The 19,832-nt window shown below is 40.5% G+C and overlaps 1 protein-coding gene across 1 annotated transcript in view; it reads left to right on the top strand.

Moving 5' to 3' along the window:
- The window catches only part of UBXN7 (UBX domain protein 7), a 34,927-nt gene extending 30,220 nt beyond the window's left edge, over positions 1 to 4,707 (top strand). Inside the window, exons 10-11 of the mRNA XM_089509337.1 lie at positions 1,244 to 1,323; positions 3,602 to 4,707. Of these exons, the coding sequence (XP_089365463.1) occupies positions 1,244 to 1,323; positions 3,602 to 3,763 (242 nt within the window). The 3' untranslated portion in view covers positions 3,764 to 4,707. The remainder of the gene's footprint in view (positions 1 to 1,243; positions 1,324 to 3,601) is intronic.
- Positions 4,708 to 19,832: the final 15,125 nt, after the last annotated feature.

Genomic DNA, 19,832 nt, shown 5'->3' with positions numbered 1-19,832 from the left:
AGAAACTGAGAAAGCATGGTAAATAATATCAGGAAGACCATTTTGAACATAGGTGAAAAAAGCAAGAAAGAGTATTCACAAAAGCAGGCAGCAGGGAGAGCTCAAGAGTAGGAAGTAAAAGAAAGCAAGAACATAAGAACCAGACTAGTATGAATCTAAAAAGAAAGAACCAGAGAGATGACAAGATAAATTAGTGCTAGGTGAATAATTGAGGAAACTTACTTCTGAATGCATTACATCTCAAATAGTGAATTGGTAGCCATAGAAGCTCATGCTGAAACAAATAAGTTAGTCTTTAATGTGCCTTTGTTTTTTTCTCTCGTCCCTGCCATTTTTAAAATATGTTGTGGTATCTTGAATTTGAAAGAGGATACAGATGTCTCAAGTTAAAAATAAAACCAGTGCTTATTTAATCAAGGAAATGAAAAATCAATTTTAAAATACAGAGATTGGTGAAATAAAAGTAGAATAAGAAAGTTTAGAAGGGGAACATATTAAGATGTTGGTAAAATACTGGTACTGATACATTTTTTCCAAACAGGATATAAATAAGGAAAAGCCCAGAAAAAATATATTTAGCTTTCAGCAAAACAGCAATGACAGGAACAGAATAGTCTGCCAGGACAAAAAAGCAGAAATAGCAAATAAAGAGAACAAAATCCAGGATAGAAAATCCTGAACACCTGGAGAAGAGAGAGAAGAAAAGATGACAGAAGCCTACAAACTAATATTGCTGACAAACTGGCACTTGAAGAAGCTTAGCAAAAATGGCAGCTACTGAGGAGTGTTTTAGGGAAGCGGAAGGGGAAACAATAGCCTGTTTAAATAATTGCAAAAAAATGTAGCCGAATAAGGACAATTTGTTTAGAATTCTCAGCATCTCTATTGTGGAACACTGAGGAAACAGAAAACTATAATCTGTATAACACTGTGTCAGATTGTTAGTCCGTTTAGCTCAGCATTATCTGCCGCAACTAGCAGTGACTGTAGAGCAGAAGGCTTTCTTAATTATGAAATCCATGCTGAGAACATTCTGGAACACTCTGGAACATTCTCCCTGCCAACCATGTATTTATCAGTAAACTATGGGTCCCCTCCCATGAATTCAAAGCTTTCAAAAATTACCTGTGATTGTTCATCCCTTGGTACTGAAGCTCTTTGCAATGATTATTAACTAACAGCATATTTAGTGATGAAGACAAATACAGGAGTGTTTATTTAACATGTAACTTCCTTCTATTAGGACCAAAGGCACAGCTAATGCTAAGGTATCCAGATGGGAAGAGGGAACAGATTTCACTGCCTGAACAAGCTAAACTTCTTGTAAGTAAAAGTAATGAAAGATTCAAGTAGAGGATGGATGTATAGTTCATTTGGTCTTAATTTCCTTTCCATTCTCACTGTGTTTTAGATGCTGTGGGATTTTTTCACACATACTTTTCATAGTCAAATTATAGTTTCTCATTTCATGTGTGACTGCTATTCTGGCAAATTCATCATACTTCATTCCTCTTTCTGTGTCAAGAGCTAGTGAATTTCCCCCCAATCTGCTGTGTTGTATGTTGGCAGGTGTTGTAATTCTGGCAGGGCTGTATTGGAATTGGAATTTGTAGGATATCAGGTTTGTTTTCTCATCCATAGGTTCTAACAGTTTGAGCTGTCTAAAAAAGTCTAAAAACATTGTAGTGACAATGATGGGGTGAATTATATTAAAAGGTGATATAATTATATCAGCCATTGAGATTAGTTGTGCTTCTGGGAGCACATGATGCAGCTGCCTTTAGGATTTTGAGCAATTCTGATTCTGGCCTGTATCTAGGTGGGAGAATAATTTAGTTGTTGCTGTGTGCCTTCAAGTCATTTCCAGTTTATGGCAACTTTAACACAAACCTATCATCGGGTTTCCCTAAGAAGATTTGTTCAGAGATTTGCCTTCGCAGCTAAGAGAATGTGACCTGCCCAGGGTTACACAGTGGGTTTCCATGGCTGAGCAGGGATTCCGAGTTTGGTCTCCAGAGTCATAGCCCAACACTCAAACCAAAACACCATGCTGGTTCTTGGAGAACAACTACAAGTACCAAATAAGCTACTTTGAGTTGCATGATGGAAAAAAGTCAAGATATAAGTATACCATATATTTTAATTAACCATTCATTTTCCAAGAGAAAAAATTCTATGGGAATCTATTGTAGAGTTTTTTGCTCTCACACAAAAGCAATGGAGTAGAAAGTGAAAGAGAGCAGGTACTTTACCTCATGTCTGAAAGTATAATGCTTTCAGTACTATTTGCATTGCCCATACAGATCTTGTACTCTTTCCTATCTGTGGTGTGGTTGAATACTAACAGGTGAGGAGATAAGTTCTTCCACCTCATCAGATCAATAGCATGCTGTTTATATATAGCTGCCTCTAGAATATTTTGTATTTGTGTTCCTGTGACCTGTGTATCAAGGTCTTTCAAAGGCTTACTCAATTTTCTCAGGGGTGGGGTAAAATGTTGCAAAATGTGGAGCATCAATTTTATCTGGGTTTTTTTTTTAATGTATCAATTTTATCAATTTTATTGTTTGTATGTACAGTGCTGTTCAAATCTACAGTGCTATATAAATAAAGCATAATAATCATCATCATCATCTCCCAGTGTCTAATCCACCAGTCAAACCACCATGCTGGCTTTCATGCTAAGCTCCAAAACACACTGAAACATTTCTGGCAGCATTTGTTATACACGCCAAGTTATCTCAAGAACTATTTGTGTCTCAACAGGGTACTGATTTTTGAAATAAACATATTCATCTGTTTGTAAAACCAGGGCCTTTAGTCTAGCAATTAATGAAGAAAGCTAAAGTAACCTGGCAAGCCACTTTACCAAATGTCCAAAACAGAATGCAGAAATAATCTGGTTTTACACCGCTTTGACTACCCTGGCTTGATGCTAGGGAATTCTGGAAACTAGTTTTGTGAGATGTTCAGTCTCCTCTGTCAGAGAACTCTGGTGCCATAATACACTATACTTCCCAGGATTCTCTAGTGCTGAGCCAGGGCAGTTGAAGTGGTTTCAGGCTGGATTATTTCTGCAGTGTGTTTTGGACCTCTGTGAGCAAGCCAGGCACAATCTTATGAGTAAGCAATTCAGGATTCTATTTTGTTATGAGCAATGTCATGGGTTTAGTATAGATAGATCAAATGTGAACTGCAAAGACAAAAATATTCCAACATATTCTTGTCATGTAAGCCGCCTTGATTGCTGCAGCAGAAAGGTGGGGTATAAGAATAAAATTTATTTTAATTATTATTCATGGGGACTTGTTGTTTTATATGTATTTTGTAGAATATTTTGTATTTGACAGGTTTTATTTTTATCGATTTTATTGTTCGTATGTACAGCACCGTGTAAATCTACAGCACTATATAAATAATAATAATAATAATAATAATAAATTCATATTTTCTTAGTTTCCCTTTATACAGTTGTAACAGAGGTAGACTATAATCCTTTTGTTGTAACCTTAAGTAATAAATAAATTTGCATCTATTGCAATAAAAACATGCCATGTGTTGGTATTCCCGTGATTGACACTGCCTTTTTCTTTCTCTGAAGGCTCTCATCAAACATGTGCAGTCAAAAGGATACCCTAATGAACGTTTTGAACTCCTCACCAACTTTCCCCGGAGGAAACTTTCCCATCTGGACTATGATATCACATTACAAGAGGCTGGCCTTTGTCCTCAAGAAACTGTCTTTGTGCAAGAAAGGAATTAGTTCTCCCCGTGTCATCTTTGCCTATTGTACTAACTCACGAAGTACATAGTTTGGCTCCATGAGATCACAGAGTTGAAATGAGGCAGCCATTTGCTGACTTCTCTCTTTTCCTATATATTCCCTTGGCAAGTGGTCCACAGCAGGATAAGTTTACTTGGCTGTGATGTTGGAGGAGAGCATACATGCTTCAGTTGTTCAAGGCACACCTGCCTCAATGATTAATTGTTGTTTCAAAATAGAAAGGGCCATCTGTATGTTCAGCATGCTGGGACAGTAAACAGCCGGAACAAGAAATACTTTTTCCTTTTCCCGCAGAAAAAAAAGTCTATTTTCGTTAATATATTTTATTTTTCAAAGCATCATCTGACAAGACATTATGGGCTTCTTCAGGCAACCTTCTGAGCATGGGCTAGGTACAAAGAAGCAGTCTTGTCTTCCCACTGACCTTTGTAGGATTTGGTTTTCAAGTAAGCATAGCATTTCCCCAATATGCCAAGAGCTGCTGAAAGCTGAATCCTGCATGCCGTAGGTGCATACTGCTAGATTGCTATAAATGGATGACAACACACTGGCTTTTCAGACACACAGCACATGCATAATTAGTTGCGTGAAGAAATCCTAAATCTTGCCTACATTTGAAAATCAAAACAGAGCTGTAAATCCATTGCCTTGTTTCTGTTTGAGAGTTACAGCAAGCACTTCCAAGAAAGAGCATAGAAATGTGCAACATTAGAACAGTTTGTGTAACCAGTAGATCTAATGTAACTTAACTCTTAACCCTTCATGCTTGAATGAGAATTGGAGGACTTCCTATTTCCTCTTCAGAATTAAAGAGGAAGCCATGGGGCTAATTTCTCATCTATCAGGATTTTACCATCAGTGGAATATGGCAAGATACTGACTATGAATGTAAAGCTGATTAAACCTTTTATGTCAAAACTAAAGCTGTTTCTGTTTCACCATGCTACCTTTGTGGAATTCTGTTGGGCTTTTGCATATTTGTATAGGTACTGTGCTTAAAGGTAAAACCATCCCTTGTGCTTTTTCCTTTGATTTTATAAAATCCCTTAATTGATTAACACACTAACAAGTTAAGCAAAACAAGATGTTTTGCAGCCCCAACCTTGGCTAGAACAACTAGAGTTTGGAAACGTTATTCGTCATTGTTTATTCTAATTGGTCACAAATAGTATAGTTGAACATCAGATGTAAGTTATGAAGGAGTAGTGTGGCTTACTTGGGTTTGGTAACAAATTGTGTTTGGGTCTAAAATCACAGGTGTGTTATATCGTTATTACAAGTTTCTAGTAAGAGTTGTTGATGCTGCATTGTTAAATGGAAACACACCTTTTGGTAATAACCAAATTGTTATTTTACATCTGAGAGGTTATATATCTTTGTTGGAAGATGTTCTAATACACAGGATAAAATTGATATCAAGTTAAAAATTGTATAGCTGGCAGTGTATGAAATCAAGATTAGAGCTCGTTTGTGGAAACAGGTTAGTATATTGGATAAAAAATCTAGTTTTGACATGAATATCAAGGCCTTGAATTTCCTTACTTGGAAACTGATGCCAGCAAATCATTTAGCCTAAAGACCACGGTAAGGACAACAAAGATCAACACGATTTTTTAAAAACTAAACTAAAAGCTTGCAGCCTAATCGTTAACTGGTTATTAGTAGATGAAATTGAACTTGTTCTCTCCTCACCACATTTCCCTGTTACTTCTGCCTTTAACACCAACGTTTTTATTCTTTACTCACTTTTCTTTAGAATATTGTTTCTTGGTCCATTTTCTGTTCTCTTACTTCTGCTTTCTTATTAGTCTGCATGGTAATGCTGTTGATTTTTCTTTTGTGAAATGTACAATAGTGGCTTTCCATCAGATTTAGAAGGCATATTGCAAGTGTTTGGAGAGCTTTACTCACTGAGCACTTAACACTGCGAAAATTGGTGTCAGGGGCTTCACTGACAAAGCACCATGCTGCATTTTGTGTCATTGCAAAGTTAAGACCTTAAAAAGAGAGGAGCACTATCTAGCGTAATGTCTTTAGGTTATTTCCTTCTCATCCTTGTAAATTTTTTTTTTGGATTATGAATGCTTTTAACCTTCCAGATTTGTATTGATTTTGCCAGTACAGCTTCAACTACTCTTGGCTGATATGAAAGGACAAGATCATTTTTAATACATTTAAATACACTTTCATACTCCTCCAATAATTGTTAAGTTTTATTCTTCGTTCTTCTCTTCACTCTTCTTTCTTCTTCTACTCCTCTTTCCTTTCTCCCTTTCCTCTTCTTTCTTCTACTTCCTATCACAACATCTCTCCGTAATCTTCCTCCTCTATAATCCCTCTCCAATCCCTTCTCCTCCTTCCTATCTACATTCCCTTCATTTCAGCCTCCATTCAACTTACTCTTACCCTCAAGATCACATTTTAAGACGCCTGCTACTTTGAGGAGGAATGCTGCTTACACACTAATTGGATTATGAAAGAGAGAGAGTCCATATTCATTATAGTTCATGAAGGGCTGTCTTTCCATTAAAAATTATTTTGTGAGGAATGGCAACTGCAATGTATATACAGGATGAGTCTTTTTCAACCAAATGCGTGGGACCAGAGGTATTTTGGAATATTTGCATATATATAACCAGCTGCTGTGGTGGCCGGAGCTTCTCATTCTTCAGGGGTTGCAGTCCTGCACACTAAGTTCCTCTGCAGTGAATTAGTGAGTAAGTGTGTGATGAAGGGGAAACAGTCTGGACGAAGCCCTCCCGGCTTGAGCCCTTAAGGCTCAGAGAGGAAGTTTTGCTTTGGAGGATAGCTCATGGATATCATGTCCAGGGCAGATGAGCATATAAGGAACAGTCACGGCACCAGGGAAAGGGAGCCGGCTGTGGGTTGCTTCCCAGAGCTGCTCGCTCATCCTGAAGTTGCCAGGTGGCTGGACATGCTCATGTGGAGGAAAGAGAGGAGACAGCAGCTATACCACCACCAGTGGGGAGGGGAGTTGACTTCTTGGTATGGGGCCCACTTCTCAGACAAAGCTTGAGTTGGTCGCCAGCATTTGCTACTGCCATAGCCTACTCTAAAGCTCATTTCAGCTGGGTGGTACAGCAGCAGCCATGGCCACTGCTGCTTGTGCAAAGTTTGGCTGTAAACTCAGTCACACCATCTCCCTTCCTGCCTTTGCTGTTTCCCTGTAATGTTGGCACTCAAAAACGTTGCAGGTTTTAGAATATTTCAGATTTTAGAATTCCAGATGAGGCAGACTCAACCTGCAATCCATATTACAGCATGGTAAATGTCAACATTTTCAGAGTCCATGAGCTCTGGTAATGTTCCATATTTTGCATGAATTTATTTCTGCTTCAGTTTATTTATGTATGCCTTTGTTAGGGCAAGCTTGTTGGTGCTTAATGTCCAGCACTGTTGCATTTGTTTTAACTTGATTTAAAATGTTCTATACTGCACTTGCAGTGTAGCTTCCAGTGTTGTTTTAAATATCAATAATTAATAATACACTAAGGAGCTGTAAAATGTATTTTGCCTAAGATTTAGTATCTCATAATTTTCTAGGAAAGGAATTCCATAGACTGAGCACCACCACTAAGACCATGAAAAGTTACTTTTAATTAGGATAAATATATCTACACATTGAAATAATCTATAAGCAGTTATGGGGTGATGTGGGGAAACCTGTGCCATTATATATCATTATCCTTAAAACGCTTTTCAAGCTCTATGACTAAGAAGACAATTTCACATCCTTCCCTCATCCTCAGTGGGGAGATTATGCGCATATATATATATATATATATATATGCGCATGCATGCATGCATAATTTAATAAATTAGCAAAAAGTTTTACCTTCTGCTGAAAACAAATGTGAGCTGCATCTGAAGTGGCATTTTAGAACTTTTTATTTCCCTTCTCAAGTGAGTGATGGTTCATTTTTCTCTCGAGTGAGACCATGTGGTGTTAAAGTCTTAAGTCTGTGAATCAAGAAATTCTCCCTTCTTGGAAGTTCTGTTGTTTTTAAATCATTTATTTGTGAGTGCATGTGTGTATAAGTAATCTTATCAGCATCTCACATTGTCCCTTTACAGCAACCTAAGTAGACATGCAATTTCCTCAGTGAAAATCGTAAGTTGTAGTCAGTGGGGTTTTGCGTAAATTAGGGGAAAAAATCCTTACTCATGCATGTTGTGGCATTTTTGCCAGAGTTTCTCTACAGAATTAAGAACCCTAACACCTCTGTCCCAAGCTGCACCTTAGTATTAGGGGGCCCTCCATGTCAGAATGAGTTATTGAACTATAGATGGTAAAGATTATCTGTGAAAACTGAGTATCCAGGCCTGAATGAGCTAAAGCATCTTCACTAAGGCAAACCATCGATAAAACTTACTGCAAACCAGGATCTAACAAGGGCTTCCTGTTGAAGGAGGGAGATAGAGCAGTGTGCCAGTTTTATTATCCCATCCCAATACCTTTCTCTAGCATTAGTGAATTCCACTAGCACATGTCTGGATTCATCTTGCTCTCTCTGACAAGTGCTTTGCAATTTTGTTTGGGGTATTAGTTTAAGTATTATGAATTGTGTTTGGGAGTTTGTTTCATATGCAGGTTCTTCCAAGGTACAGAAATGACTTGGGTGGATTTTGAGTAACTAATGCTTCTAAGTGGATTGTAAAACTGACCAGAAAGAAGACAGGCAGTAAAACAGTTTCAGAAAGCTCTACTATATTTATGTAACAAAATTGTAACTAGACTGGGAAAAGCTGTGTGTTTGTGTGCTCATGCATGAATAGGCATGCATGTTCATGCTCAAATACAGATGCAGACATGTGGGGGGACCTCTGGCTTGATTTGATAGGCTAGATAATTCAGTTGCCTTTTGAAATGGGTGATAGTTTTTACATTCTAATTTGGCTGCTCTGGTGAATTAGATTTCAGTTATTTACTTAAGCCTCATCCCTTCTCTTCCATTTTTCATCCTATCCTTGGTGCAGTTTAGGAGATTAATAGAAAATCAAGTGATACAAGGATGCTCTAAGATACTCAAGGTGCTGGGGGAGCTGTGACCCATAGGTTCCTGTAAAAAGTGCTCTGAGAGCAGAAACGCAGCATATAATAACTTAACAAAGATACTAATTTGAAACTTGCAGCCATGCATAATCATATATTTTACAGACTTTGTTTCATCAATAAGCATTCAAAAATGTGCTCTCAGATAACTTAAGACATGTTGTCTATTCCTGCTTTTGGATTATCTGTGGACTTAAGTACACCATCTTCTTCCATGTTTCCTAAAATAATTTCCCCAGTAAACCATCAACAAGCAGCTTCTGCAAGCTTTTTGCTGTAGATTATGTTGAAATCCTAAATTCTGTTTCCAGTTCTGTTTTGATTTTGTTGTTCAGACTTTGGAGTTGGACTCAAAAAAGCTGTGTAGGAAACTTCTGAGTGCTGACCCTATCTCTGGTAAAAGCCATTCCTGAAAGATGATTTTTCTGTTCAGACTGAGGGGTTGGATTCAAAAAGCTGTGCAGGAAACTTCTGAGTCCTGATCTGTTACCAATGTATAAGCCATTCCTGACATTTGAAATTGTGTGTGTGTGTGTGTGTCTGATGTAACACATGTAAACAATTATAAAGCTAGTCATTTATTGACTAGCAGAGCACCTGAAAAATGACTTTAAAAACAAAGTTCTTCTTCAAATGTCTATTAGTGTCTGCAGAAAACAGTAAAAGGCAAATTCCAGAAGGATTTCTGGAACTGTAAATTGATAGACATTGCAAGCATGTGGGGATTGAGGTGTTACGTTACAGTATAAATTTTGAGGAATATATTTGGGATGCTGTTATAATCTAGGTTATGATACTTTTCAGGACCTTGAGTTAACTTTAAACATTGGATTGTTGTCTTTAAAGCTTTATAGCTTAAGCTGTATAAAACGAATCTGCTACATTTTCAGTAGAAGCCATTTTCTTCATAATTATAAGAATTTTAAAAGTGGGGGAAGAGAAGATTTCAGCTTGCTGTGATGGGAAGGACCAAACTCAAGGCAACTTCTGATCTATGTATACAAGTGCTGCATTTTTATAAATACATGTAAATGCCCTTCCTACTGTAATATTTTCATCATGGAAATAAAGCAGACCTTTTTACTAATTACTCGCTTGTTGTATTTTTAGAAAGGAACAAGGTTTATTTGTAATACTTTTATTTATTTATGTACACACACCACCATTGACAGTAATGGGGCTGGGCCAGCGGCAGATGGCTAACCTACTGATACTGAGGGCCAACTGTTTTTTATAGACTAAAGCATTACTTTTTTGGCATACTTTGTTGTTGTTGTGTCTCTTCGTTTCCAACTTATGGCGACCCTAAAGCTAACGTATCATGGGATTTTCTGGGCTGAGTGTGTGTGACTTGAACAAAGTCACCCAGTGGGCTTCCATGGCCAAGTGGGGGATGAACCTTTGGTCTCCAGAATTGTAGTCTAGTGTCCAAACCATTACGCTGTTCTGGCTCTCTTGTTAGGTCAAACATTGGGGGAAACAATAGTATGCATTCAATCAATATAAGACTTGAATAGTTTCCATAAAAAGAAAAGGATCTGTTTTTGGTTTTGGAAAACCAAGTAAGATGGGCATGTCATACTGAATGAGTAGATGTGCTTCCATCCTATCATATATACTTGGTTGGCCTTGCCATTAGGCAGACTGAAAGGTGCTTCAGGCAGCAGGTGGGGGGGGGGGCAGGAACATTCTTTGGAAAACAAGCTATGTGAAACACATCAGTCTTCTCTATGCCCAGTGGGCTAGCTGACTACCTTAGGAACATGCTGATATATCAGAAATGTTGAAGATTCAACTGCTAGTTCTATCAGTTTCTATAGACAGGCCAGAACTTTAAAATACCTTGGTCCAGCCCTGTGTACTATGAACCTTCACTTGGACAGGGGAAATGAGTGCCATCTTTTCTGTCTCGGACAAAAACATATTAGACCCACCCTGTATAAACAGTGCCCAATGTGCTTATTGAGGTGATACCAATTGAGTGCAAGGTCACACTGTATGATGAGTGCAGACCAAGCAAGTTCTTCAGTGCTGTACTGATGACTTCATTATGTAGAACAAGAGTAGAAATTATGATATCTTCCAGACATGGTTGAACTGCAACAACCCTGTCTAGCATGGATATGAGGAATGCTGACAATTGCAATTCAGAGATATCTGGATGGCCAGTTGATTCCCGAGAGAAGAATAAAGGTCCTGAGCTGACATTTGATTTCTTGTCCAAATAAGTCATGCTGGTATAAGGAGGCAGCTTGTAAGACACATCAAATGTCTCAGACTTACCTTGGAATAATCTGGATACAGTGGGGCCTTGTTATCCACTAGGGCTTGGTTCCAGGTTGCCCCGCGGATAACAAAATCAGTGGATGCTCAAGTCCTATTAAATATAATGGCATAGCAAAATAGTGTCCATTATATCAAATGGCAAAATCAAGGTTTGCTTTTTGGAATTTATACTTTTTTGGAATATTTTAAAGCTGTGAATGCTTGAATCCATGGATAAAAAAATATGTGGTTAAGGAGGGCCAACTGTATAAATTTTGTAGGGATAGGATCTGTATTAGAGTGAAAAATTGGACCCATGTTACAAAACAGGGAAAAAAAATCTCCCCTTTATTGTGTCACGGTCCTAAAATGGGTGAGAGAAAGTTGTGTCCCACACATACAGTCTTGGAGTGGACCCTGTTGTGATTTTCTGGTTCTGTTGTGCTGCTTGAAAAGTTAAAGCTACTTGATCACATTTTTCACATTCCAGGAAACCTGCAAATTGCTAATGAAAATGAAATTGTAATAGTTTCCATGACAAAGGTGGTGGTGGCAGGAACAAGAAATGCTGATTCAAGTGTGGCATGATTATGGACGCTGGGTGTACAGTTCTTATGAAACTCTTATGAGATTTAATTTTCTATTTAAAGTAAACAGTCCGGAGGAGAATAAGAACTAGCGTACACACACAGGGTTCACCCACGGTCTTTCCAGGCGCTGGTAAACTGAGCAAGAATATGTGGGCATGTGATATACTGTATATACCCATGTAAAAGTCAACCTCACGAGGGCAGGTTTGGAGGCCAACATTATGAATTTTGATACAGCCTGTGGATAAATTGAGGGTAAAACTTAAGGCCATTTAACAAAGGATGTGAAGGATGAAAAGCAAAGCAATGTCAAAGAATAGTTTTTTGTGGGTTTTTCAGGCTATGTGGCCATGTTCTATTCCTGACATTTCGCCTGCATCTGTGGCTGGCATCTTCAGAGGGTTGGTGCTTCACCTGTTACTGTTGTTATAATGATAATACTTTTAACATATTTTAACTACTTTTAACATATTTTAACATGTTTTAATTCTTAACTGTTTAATTGTATTTTAAGGGGGGATGTGATTGAATTACTTTGGTATGTATATTTTAAACATTGTAAGCTGCCCCAATTGAGTTTCGCAGATGGGCAGGATATAAATATGTTGTTGTTGTTGTTGTTGTTGTTATTATTATTTTAGGTTCTCCCAGGACAGACTAATCTCTTTCCTTTTGCCACTCTACTCAGAGAAGGGGATTTTTCCTTTGTTTAATAAGAGTTAAGGTATAGCACAGTGGACCCTTGCCTTACACGGGGATCTGTTCCGCCCCCCCCCCCCACCGCTTAAGGCTAATTCCGCGTATGCTTGAGCCCATTCATTTGAATGGGGCTCATGAGTGTGGCGGTGTGGTGGTGCAGGAGCACACAGGGCACCACGGGCACACACCCCATTCATTTGAATGGTATGCGCCACCCCTTGCGCCCCATGCACTCCCCACAGCTTGAGCACATACGCTCAAGTCCATGTATAGCGTGCCCACATATAACATGGGCACACTGTACTCACATTGACCAGTTTTTTGGGGGGTCTATTTTGACTAAAATTTCTCAACTTATAAACAAGTATATATAGTAAATAAACAGTTCTTTCAAATACAGGAGTGCTGGAAATGATGAGGTAGAAACTGGGGGTCGGGGACTGTTCTCCAGTTGGTGTCCCCAAAACTGAGTTTATTTGGTTGCACACCATTCACACACTGTCAGATGCTATTAAAAGAAACTCAGAATAGCTATTAGCCCAAGATACTATGTATAATCCCGAAGGAAAATGTACTATTTTATGAAAGCGTTATATTCCTCAAAAACATTAGAAAACAAATTTTATTTTCTTCTGTGTGAAACTGGAATCTTTTTTTAACCAGAGCATGACTAGATAAGTGGTAGTGTTGACAAATTTGGCAGAGGTGTTTTGTGGGGGCTTTTAAGGAACAAGTGCAGTGCATTGGCCACTCATTGGCTATAAAGCAATGTTGCTACATTCTTCTTCCACAAATGGACTATGCCAAGATGACAAACATGTCCAGATGACATCACCCCAGCAAACATCATGGAAAATGCATATGACACAACTGTCACATGGGATGCCAGGTCAGGAGCATCCAGGCTCTGAGACCAAAACCTGAGCTCTAAAAATGGCTTCTGGTAATATTAGGAAAGACACATCAAGCATCAGCCACAGTTGTTAAAAAGAAGTCTCTGGTTCGAAATTATGTTTTCTAGGATCTACTCTGAACAGAAGCAAGTCAACTTGTCCTAGCTCTGTTTTGAACACCATTGCAATTGCTACTTTTTAAGAACACATGGGGAGGGGGAGATTGATGATGATGATGATGATGATGATGATGATGATGATGATGATGATGATATCATTGTCATCATCGTCATCTTTCTGGTGCTGAAGATCTAACAACATAGTAATGATTATGAAGTTTTCTTTCTGGATGGCAGCACAAACAATAATTGGAGAGTGAATGAAGGGGGAAGATATAGCAGAAAGGTGATGAGAATATGTAGAAGGAGAAAGGAGAAAGAGGAAGAGAGAGAGAGAGAAGAGGAGAGGAAAAAGAAGAAACCTGTACTCAGGAGAACTGAAAAGGGGAGGGGGAAAAAGGATGGGAGGCATGAAGGATAAAGGGGGAAAATGAGTTCAACTAGGATAGGCTTGCCATATCCCACCTGGGGGCGGGAATTTCCCGGTTTGGGGCGGGTCCGCACGGTCCCGCCCCGGTTTGGCACCTCCCCCGGGATTCCCCCCCAGCGAGGCCCTGGAGGCGGCTCCGCGATCGCGGAGTCCTCCAAGGCTTCGCTGGGGCTTGGGAGACACTGTCTCCCAGGCCCCAGGGAGGCCTTGGACAAGGTTTTAAAATGTAGGACCTTTTTTTTTAATTTCCTGGTGAGGAAATTAAAAAAAAAGGTCCTACATTTTAAAACCTTGTCCTACATTTTTCCCGGTTTGGAGGTCCTTGGGGATGGCAACCCTAAACTAGGAGATGTGAAAAGGGAGAAGCAGCAAGAAAATGAGAGGGTAAGATATTTAGCCAGGAGTTGTGACAAGGAAGGACAAAAGTGGGATGAGAGAGAGAATGTGAGGAGGAGAAAGTGAACAAGAATCAGACTGAAGATTATTGTAAACAGGAATTGTCATGGGAAGCAAGGAGAGAGAGAGAGAGAGAAAGAGAGAGAGAGGATGATACATAGAACAGATTATACATCATGGCTGTCCTGACTCCCAGTTTTGGGGAAAGAGTGGGATATAAATAAACATAATAATAGAAAACAATGAAAGTAAGCATTAGAAGAATCAAGTGCCTACACAGAGCTAAAGAAAGAACATTTTCACACCATGCTTTTTGCTAAGAAAGGCTGGGTTGGGGGCGGAGTTGGGGCATAGCATCCATACGATGCATGGCCCAGCTCTGCCCCCAGGGCAGCATGATGCTGCGCACTGCACCACATGGCACGTGGCATCACAGTGCTCCTCTGGCGCTGCATCCGCCCAATGTAGCACTGAAAGAATATCATAAAGCTGTGGCGCCATAGCTATTGCACCCTGGAAAGGCCAGATTGGGGCCACAGTGTGCAGTTGCCACAGCCCCAAGCTGGCTGTAAAAGGGGCAGCTGGAGGTCACCCCAGTTCAATTGGATTTATTTCTTGATTAAGACGTAGAGCCTATATTTTCATGGGCTGAAGCAAGGTTCTCAACCTTCAATCCTTCGAATGTTTTGGACTGCAACTCCCAGAAGACCCTGCCAGCATTCTAGGAGCTGAAATCCAAATAAAATGAAAAGCCCAAGTTGAGAGCCCTTCATCTAGACATCATCCTATGATAGGGTTGCCATAAGTCTGGACCTCCAAACCGGGACAAATGTAGGACAAATGTAGGGCAATATTTTCAAATGTAGGACACATTTTATAAAAATGGAGGACATGCGAAAAAATTATGATTTTTTTTTTTAAAAAATGTTAATATAAATGCATGTTTCTTAGGCATGATCAAAATGGAGGACATTTTGGCATTATTCCTAGACAGATGGCAGAAATGTACTTCCCTTTCTGGCCAACCCCCCTCCCCCATTCCAAAACACACACGAAACACATTTGGGCATTTGCAAACTGACTCAAACAGCTAGCTCTTTGCATGCTAATCATCATCATCATCATCATCATCATCATCATCATCATCATCATGGAAGTTCCCTTTGCAAACTGACTCACACAGCTAGGTCTTTGCATAACAACAACAACAACAACAACAACAATAATGATGATGATAATCATGTTAGGTCCCTTTGCAAACTGACTCACACAGCTAGGTCTTTGCATAATAACAACAACAATAATAGGTCCCTTTGCAAACTGACTCACACAGCTAGCTCTTTGCATGCTAATAATAATAATATTGATAATCATGGAAGGTCCCTTTGCAAACTGATTCACACTCACACAGCTAGGACTTTGGATGATGATGATGATGATGATGATAAACGTGGAAGGTCCCTTTGCAAACTGATTCACACGCACACAGCTAGGCCTTTGGATGATGATGATGATGATGATGATGATGATGATGATGATGATGATGATAAACGTGGAAGGTCCCTTTGCAAACTGATTCACACTCACACAGCTAGCCAAAAATGTCCCCCCCCCCGGCCCAGAGGCCTACTTTTGGTCCTCTCCTCTCCCTTTGGCTGCTGCTGCTGTGGCTGCCGCTTTTGCTGCTGCTGCGGCTGCCACTTTTGTTGCTGCGGCGGGGGCTGCCCGGTGCCCTCCTCTGCCCGCCGCCTCAGTCCTTCGCCGCTCGCCGGCCCAGGAAGTAAACAGAGGAGAGCTCCTCCTCTTTAACCTGGGCGGCCAATGGGGGCAGAGAGCTGGAACAGCCCCACCGCCTGCCAGCAGTCATAGACTCCTGAAGCAGGGGGCGGGCTGTTCCGCTATTGGCCAGCCTGCCAGCCAATAGTAGGTGCTCCTCCAGCGCACCCAGGAAAATTAAATACTGTGAGTGTGGGCGCGCTGGAGCACCTACCGAACTGCGGTGGTGGCGGCGGCCAGAGGAGCAGCCACAGGCAGGCCACCACACAGCGACAGCTGCATTGGTGGTGGCGGCGGTGGCGGCCACAAGAGCGGCCAAAGGCGCCGCCATAGTGGCGCAATAAAAAAGCCCGGGGGCGGGAGCAAACCCGGGGGCGGGGGCAAGCCGTACCGTGACCGTGCAGATGGTCCAAAAGCGGGAAATTCCCACCCCCCGCCGGGTTATAGCAACCCTATCCTATGATGAACATCTAGGCAGTAAACAAACAAACAGATAAGGTAGATAACCCTAAGGCTCTGTTGTTGTTTGACAAAATAATTCTTCTTGAGCCTGAAGAATGGTAGGGGAAAAAATTACTGTTCTTCCCACATGAGAAGTATGAGATAATTACAATGTCTCATCCCTTACAAGGGGCAGTGATCACTCATTCCAATCAGGGGTGGGAAATTCCTTTTGAAATTCATTGTTCTAAAAGTGTTACTGTTTTATTTTATTGGTGCTAACTCACCTTCCCTTGTGTGACATTTTTTGTTTTAGCTTTGACAAATTTGAATCCAGTTACTGCAAAATGACAACACACAATTTCAACACCTCATTGGCAAGATGGCTTCCTATGACACTTGCTAAACTTTTCCAATATGAAAATGCACACACACTTGCACCCCTGCTGTTTTATTGCAGTCATGCAATAAAACAACAGAACCTTTAGAACAATGAATTTCAAAAGGGATTTCAGACCATTTACTTCATTTGCAAATGAACCATCTGAAAATTCTTTCACCTAGATGACCATGTGGCAAATTCCTTGGCTCATACATAAAACAGTTGAAGGAGCCAAGAAATCAACACTCCTTATATTTAGCAAACCATAACAAATTATTGTCACATCCTTAGCCACAGCTGTCCTTTTAGATGGACACTCTTGTTTTGTTTGACCACGTGGTCTGTTTAAAGCTTGTTCCTTATGCAACCATTCATAGGTCCACTTCCTTTTAGAAACTGCTTTCTTCTTGAATTACTCATTTCCTTCTGTGGACTATTTTTTCCCCATCAACTGAATTATTGAAGTTGCCTATCATGGGAAGATGGGACATATGACTGATGTGTAAAAACTTAATTTCTGTGACCATCTAGGGTGAAAAGAAGTGAATGCGTTTTGCCACAGCCAGAAGACTTTAAATAGCCATCAACTTCTGCTGCCTCGGTTAAAGAAATCTCTGTTTTGCGGTCTGGAGCAACACTGACACTAGCTGTTGGTGGTGCAAACTGTGCTTTGTGGCAGGGACAAAGTGACACCACCAGGATTTTTCTTCTGTATTACTGTAATCTATTTTCCCCCTACAGGTAAGTGGAATTGCTGGGATGAATGAATGGTCTGGGGTCCAGCTGATGGTGGCTTGATCAAGTGACTAGTCAAGAGCTGCATCTGCTCTGCAGAAATAATTAAGGTTGAAACTACTTTAACTCCCATGGCTCAATGCTATGACATTCTGGGACTTGTAGTTTGTTGTGGCGCTAGAGAAGGCTAAATGTCTCACAAAACTACATTTCCCAGAATTCAATATCATTGAGCCATGGCAGTAAAAGTGGTGTCAACCTGGATTATTTCTGCAGTGTGGATGCAGTCATGGAATCTCAACCACACTGTAATTTGTTACTGTCTTGCTGAGACTGATTCAGACTACACTTGTCCCTCCACATTTGTAGCTTTGATTTTTACAGATTTATTTGCGGTATTGAACCTAGAGAAGAACCTAGAAGTTCCTAAAGAAAACACTTCTCTAGGCATTTGTAGGTCTTCCAGCATGATTCTATGATCAACTTTGGCAGATGTTCACCATAGAGTTGTACGGGGAGACCTGGAGATTTCTAGAGGGGTGTTCTCTTAGGAAAAAAGAATAGTGTTGTTAGTTTTTTGTGGGTTTTTCAGGCTATAAAAAAACAACAACACTATTGTGAAGTCGAAGGCTTTCATGGCCGGCATCCATAGTTTTTTGTGGGTTTTTCAGGCCATGTTCGAGAACATGGCCACATAGCCCGAAAACCCCACAAAAAACGATGGATGCCGGCCATGAAAGCCTTCCACTTCACAATAGTGTTGTTTTTTTATCTGTGATTTTTCCACTTTCCAAGGGTCCTGTGCCCCTAACCCCAGCAAATGGGACCACTGTATTTTATTCTACTATTATAACCCAGTTTCTGTGGAGAATCTAGACACATTTCTCCAGTGCCACATTTTGACTGGTAATATAGTATGTCTTTTTGTCATCCCAAACTGCACTGTTTCGTCACTGAGAACATGCCATGCCAGTTAGAATGCTGACATGTTAATACTTTGTTGTTGCATGTTCTTCACAATCTTGGGTGCATTCTGTTGATACCTCACACATGCACAACTTCACCAGGGAGCGGGTAATTTTGGTTAATGCATAACTATCATAGTCAGTTAAATATTATAAAAGCAGAGATGTGTATGTGTGTACTGTGCATTCTTGCACATTGTGCAATGATTGCACATGGTTGCAAATTGCACAATCAATGCACAATGCCCATTTGGTTCTGATAAGAGGTGACATGATAGCCATGGCCCGGTACATACCTTCCATGTGATCTGGGCTGGCGGCGGCATTTTTTCCTCCACAGGGAAGCCGCAGCCGCCAAACTGCGTGGCTTCCCTGCGGAGGAAAAAGAACCCGCAAAAAGCGGGTTCTTTTAAAGCCGCAGGGGTAGTGCAACAAGTGCTCCACTGGCGCACTGGTTACGTAAGCGCCACGTGGCAATGTGCGGATGCCGCACAGCACTTACCTAACAATGGCGGCACCCGTGTATACAGGGTGCCACCATTGTTACAGCGCTGCACCATACTAGGATTGGGAACCATGCGGTTGCTGCACAGTCCCTTAACTCTAGTACGGTGCCAGCACGGCATATTAGCCCTGTCTGTACCAGGCCCATGTTTAAATAGCTGGAGGGATGTCATATTGAGGATGGCTCAAGCTTGTTTTCTCCAGAGAAGAGACTAGGACATGGAGTAAATGGATTCAAACTGTAGAAAAAGAGATTCCACTTAAACATTAGGAAGAACTTCCTGATGGTAGGAGCTTTTTGACCATGGAATATGTGGAGTCTCCTTCTTTGGCGGTTTTTAAACAGAGGCTGGATGGCCATCTGTCAGTGGTGCTTTGATTGTGGTACTTTGATTGTATATTCCAGCATGGCAAGGGATTAGACTGGATAGTCCTTGTGGTCTGTTCCAACTCTAGGAATCTATGATTTTGAAACAAGGTGGTACAATGCAGCCTAGACATATTTCGTTCAGCATAAAGTTGTGGTGTCTCCTTCATGCAGAATCTTGGTTTACATGTCAAGCATCATACTTTTTACACATACTAGAGTAACAAGTACAGATAGTGAACATCACTGTTCTTGTTATACCAGTTATGCACCACTCATGAGTTAGGAGGCTCTATCTACTATGTCTCCCACAAATTTCAAAAGCATGATTGTTTGGGATCTGCAACAAGGATTTTCCTAGTGCAGCATCCAGATTGTGGGATTTCCTCCCAAAAGAAGTTGAATTGGATGG

The sequence above is a fragment of the Sceloporus occidentalis genome, unplaced genomic scaffold, assembly GCF_023333645.1.
Source record: "Sceloporus occidentalis isolate IW3139 unplaced genomic scaffold, rSceOcc1.0.p SCAF_2, whole genome shotgun sequence".
NCBI lineage: Eukaryota > Metazoa > Chordata > Lepidosauria > Squamata > Phrynosomatidae > Sceloporus > Sceloporus occidentalis.
This window is presented reverse-complemented; position numbering and strand designations above follow the sequence as displayed.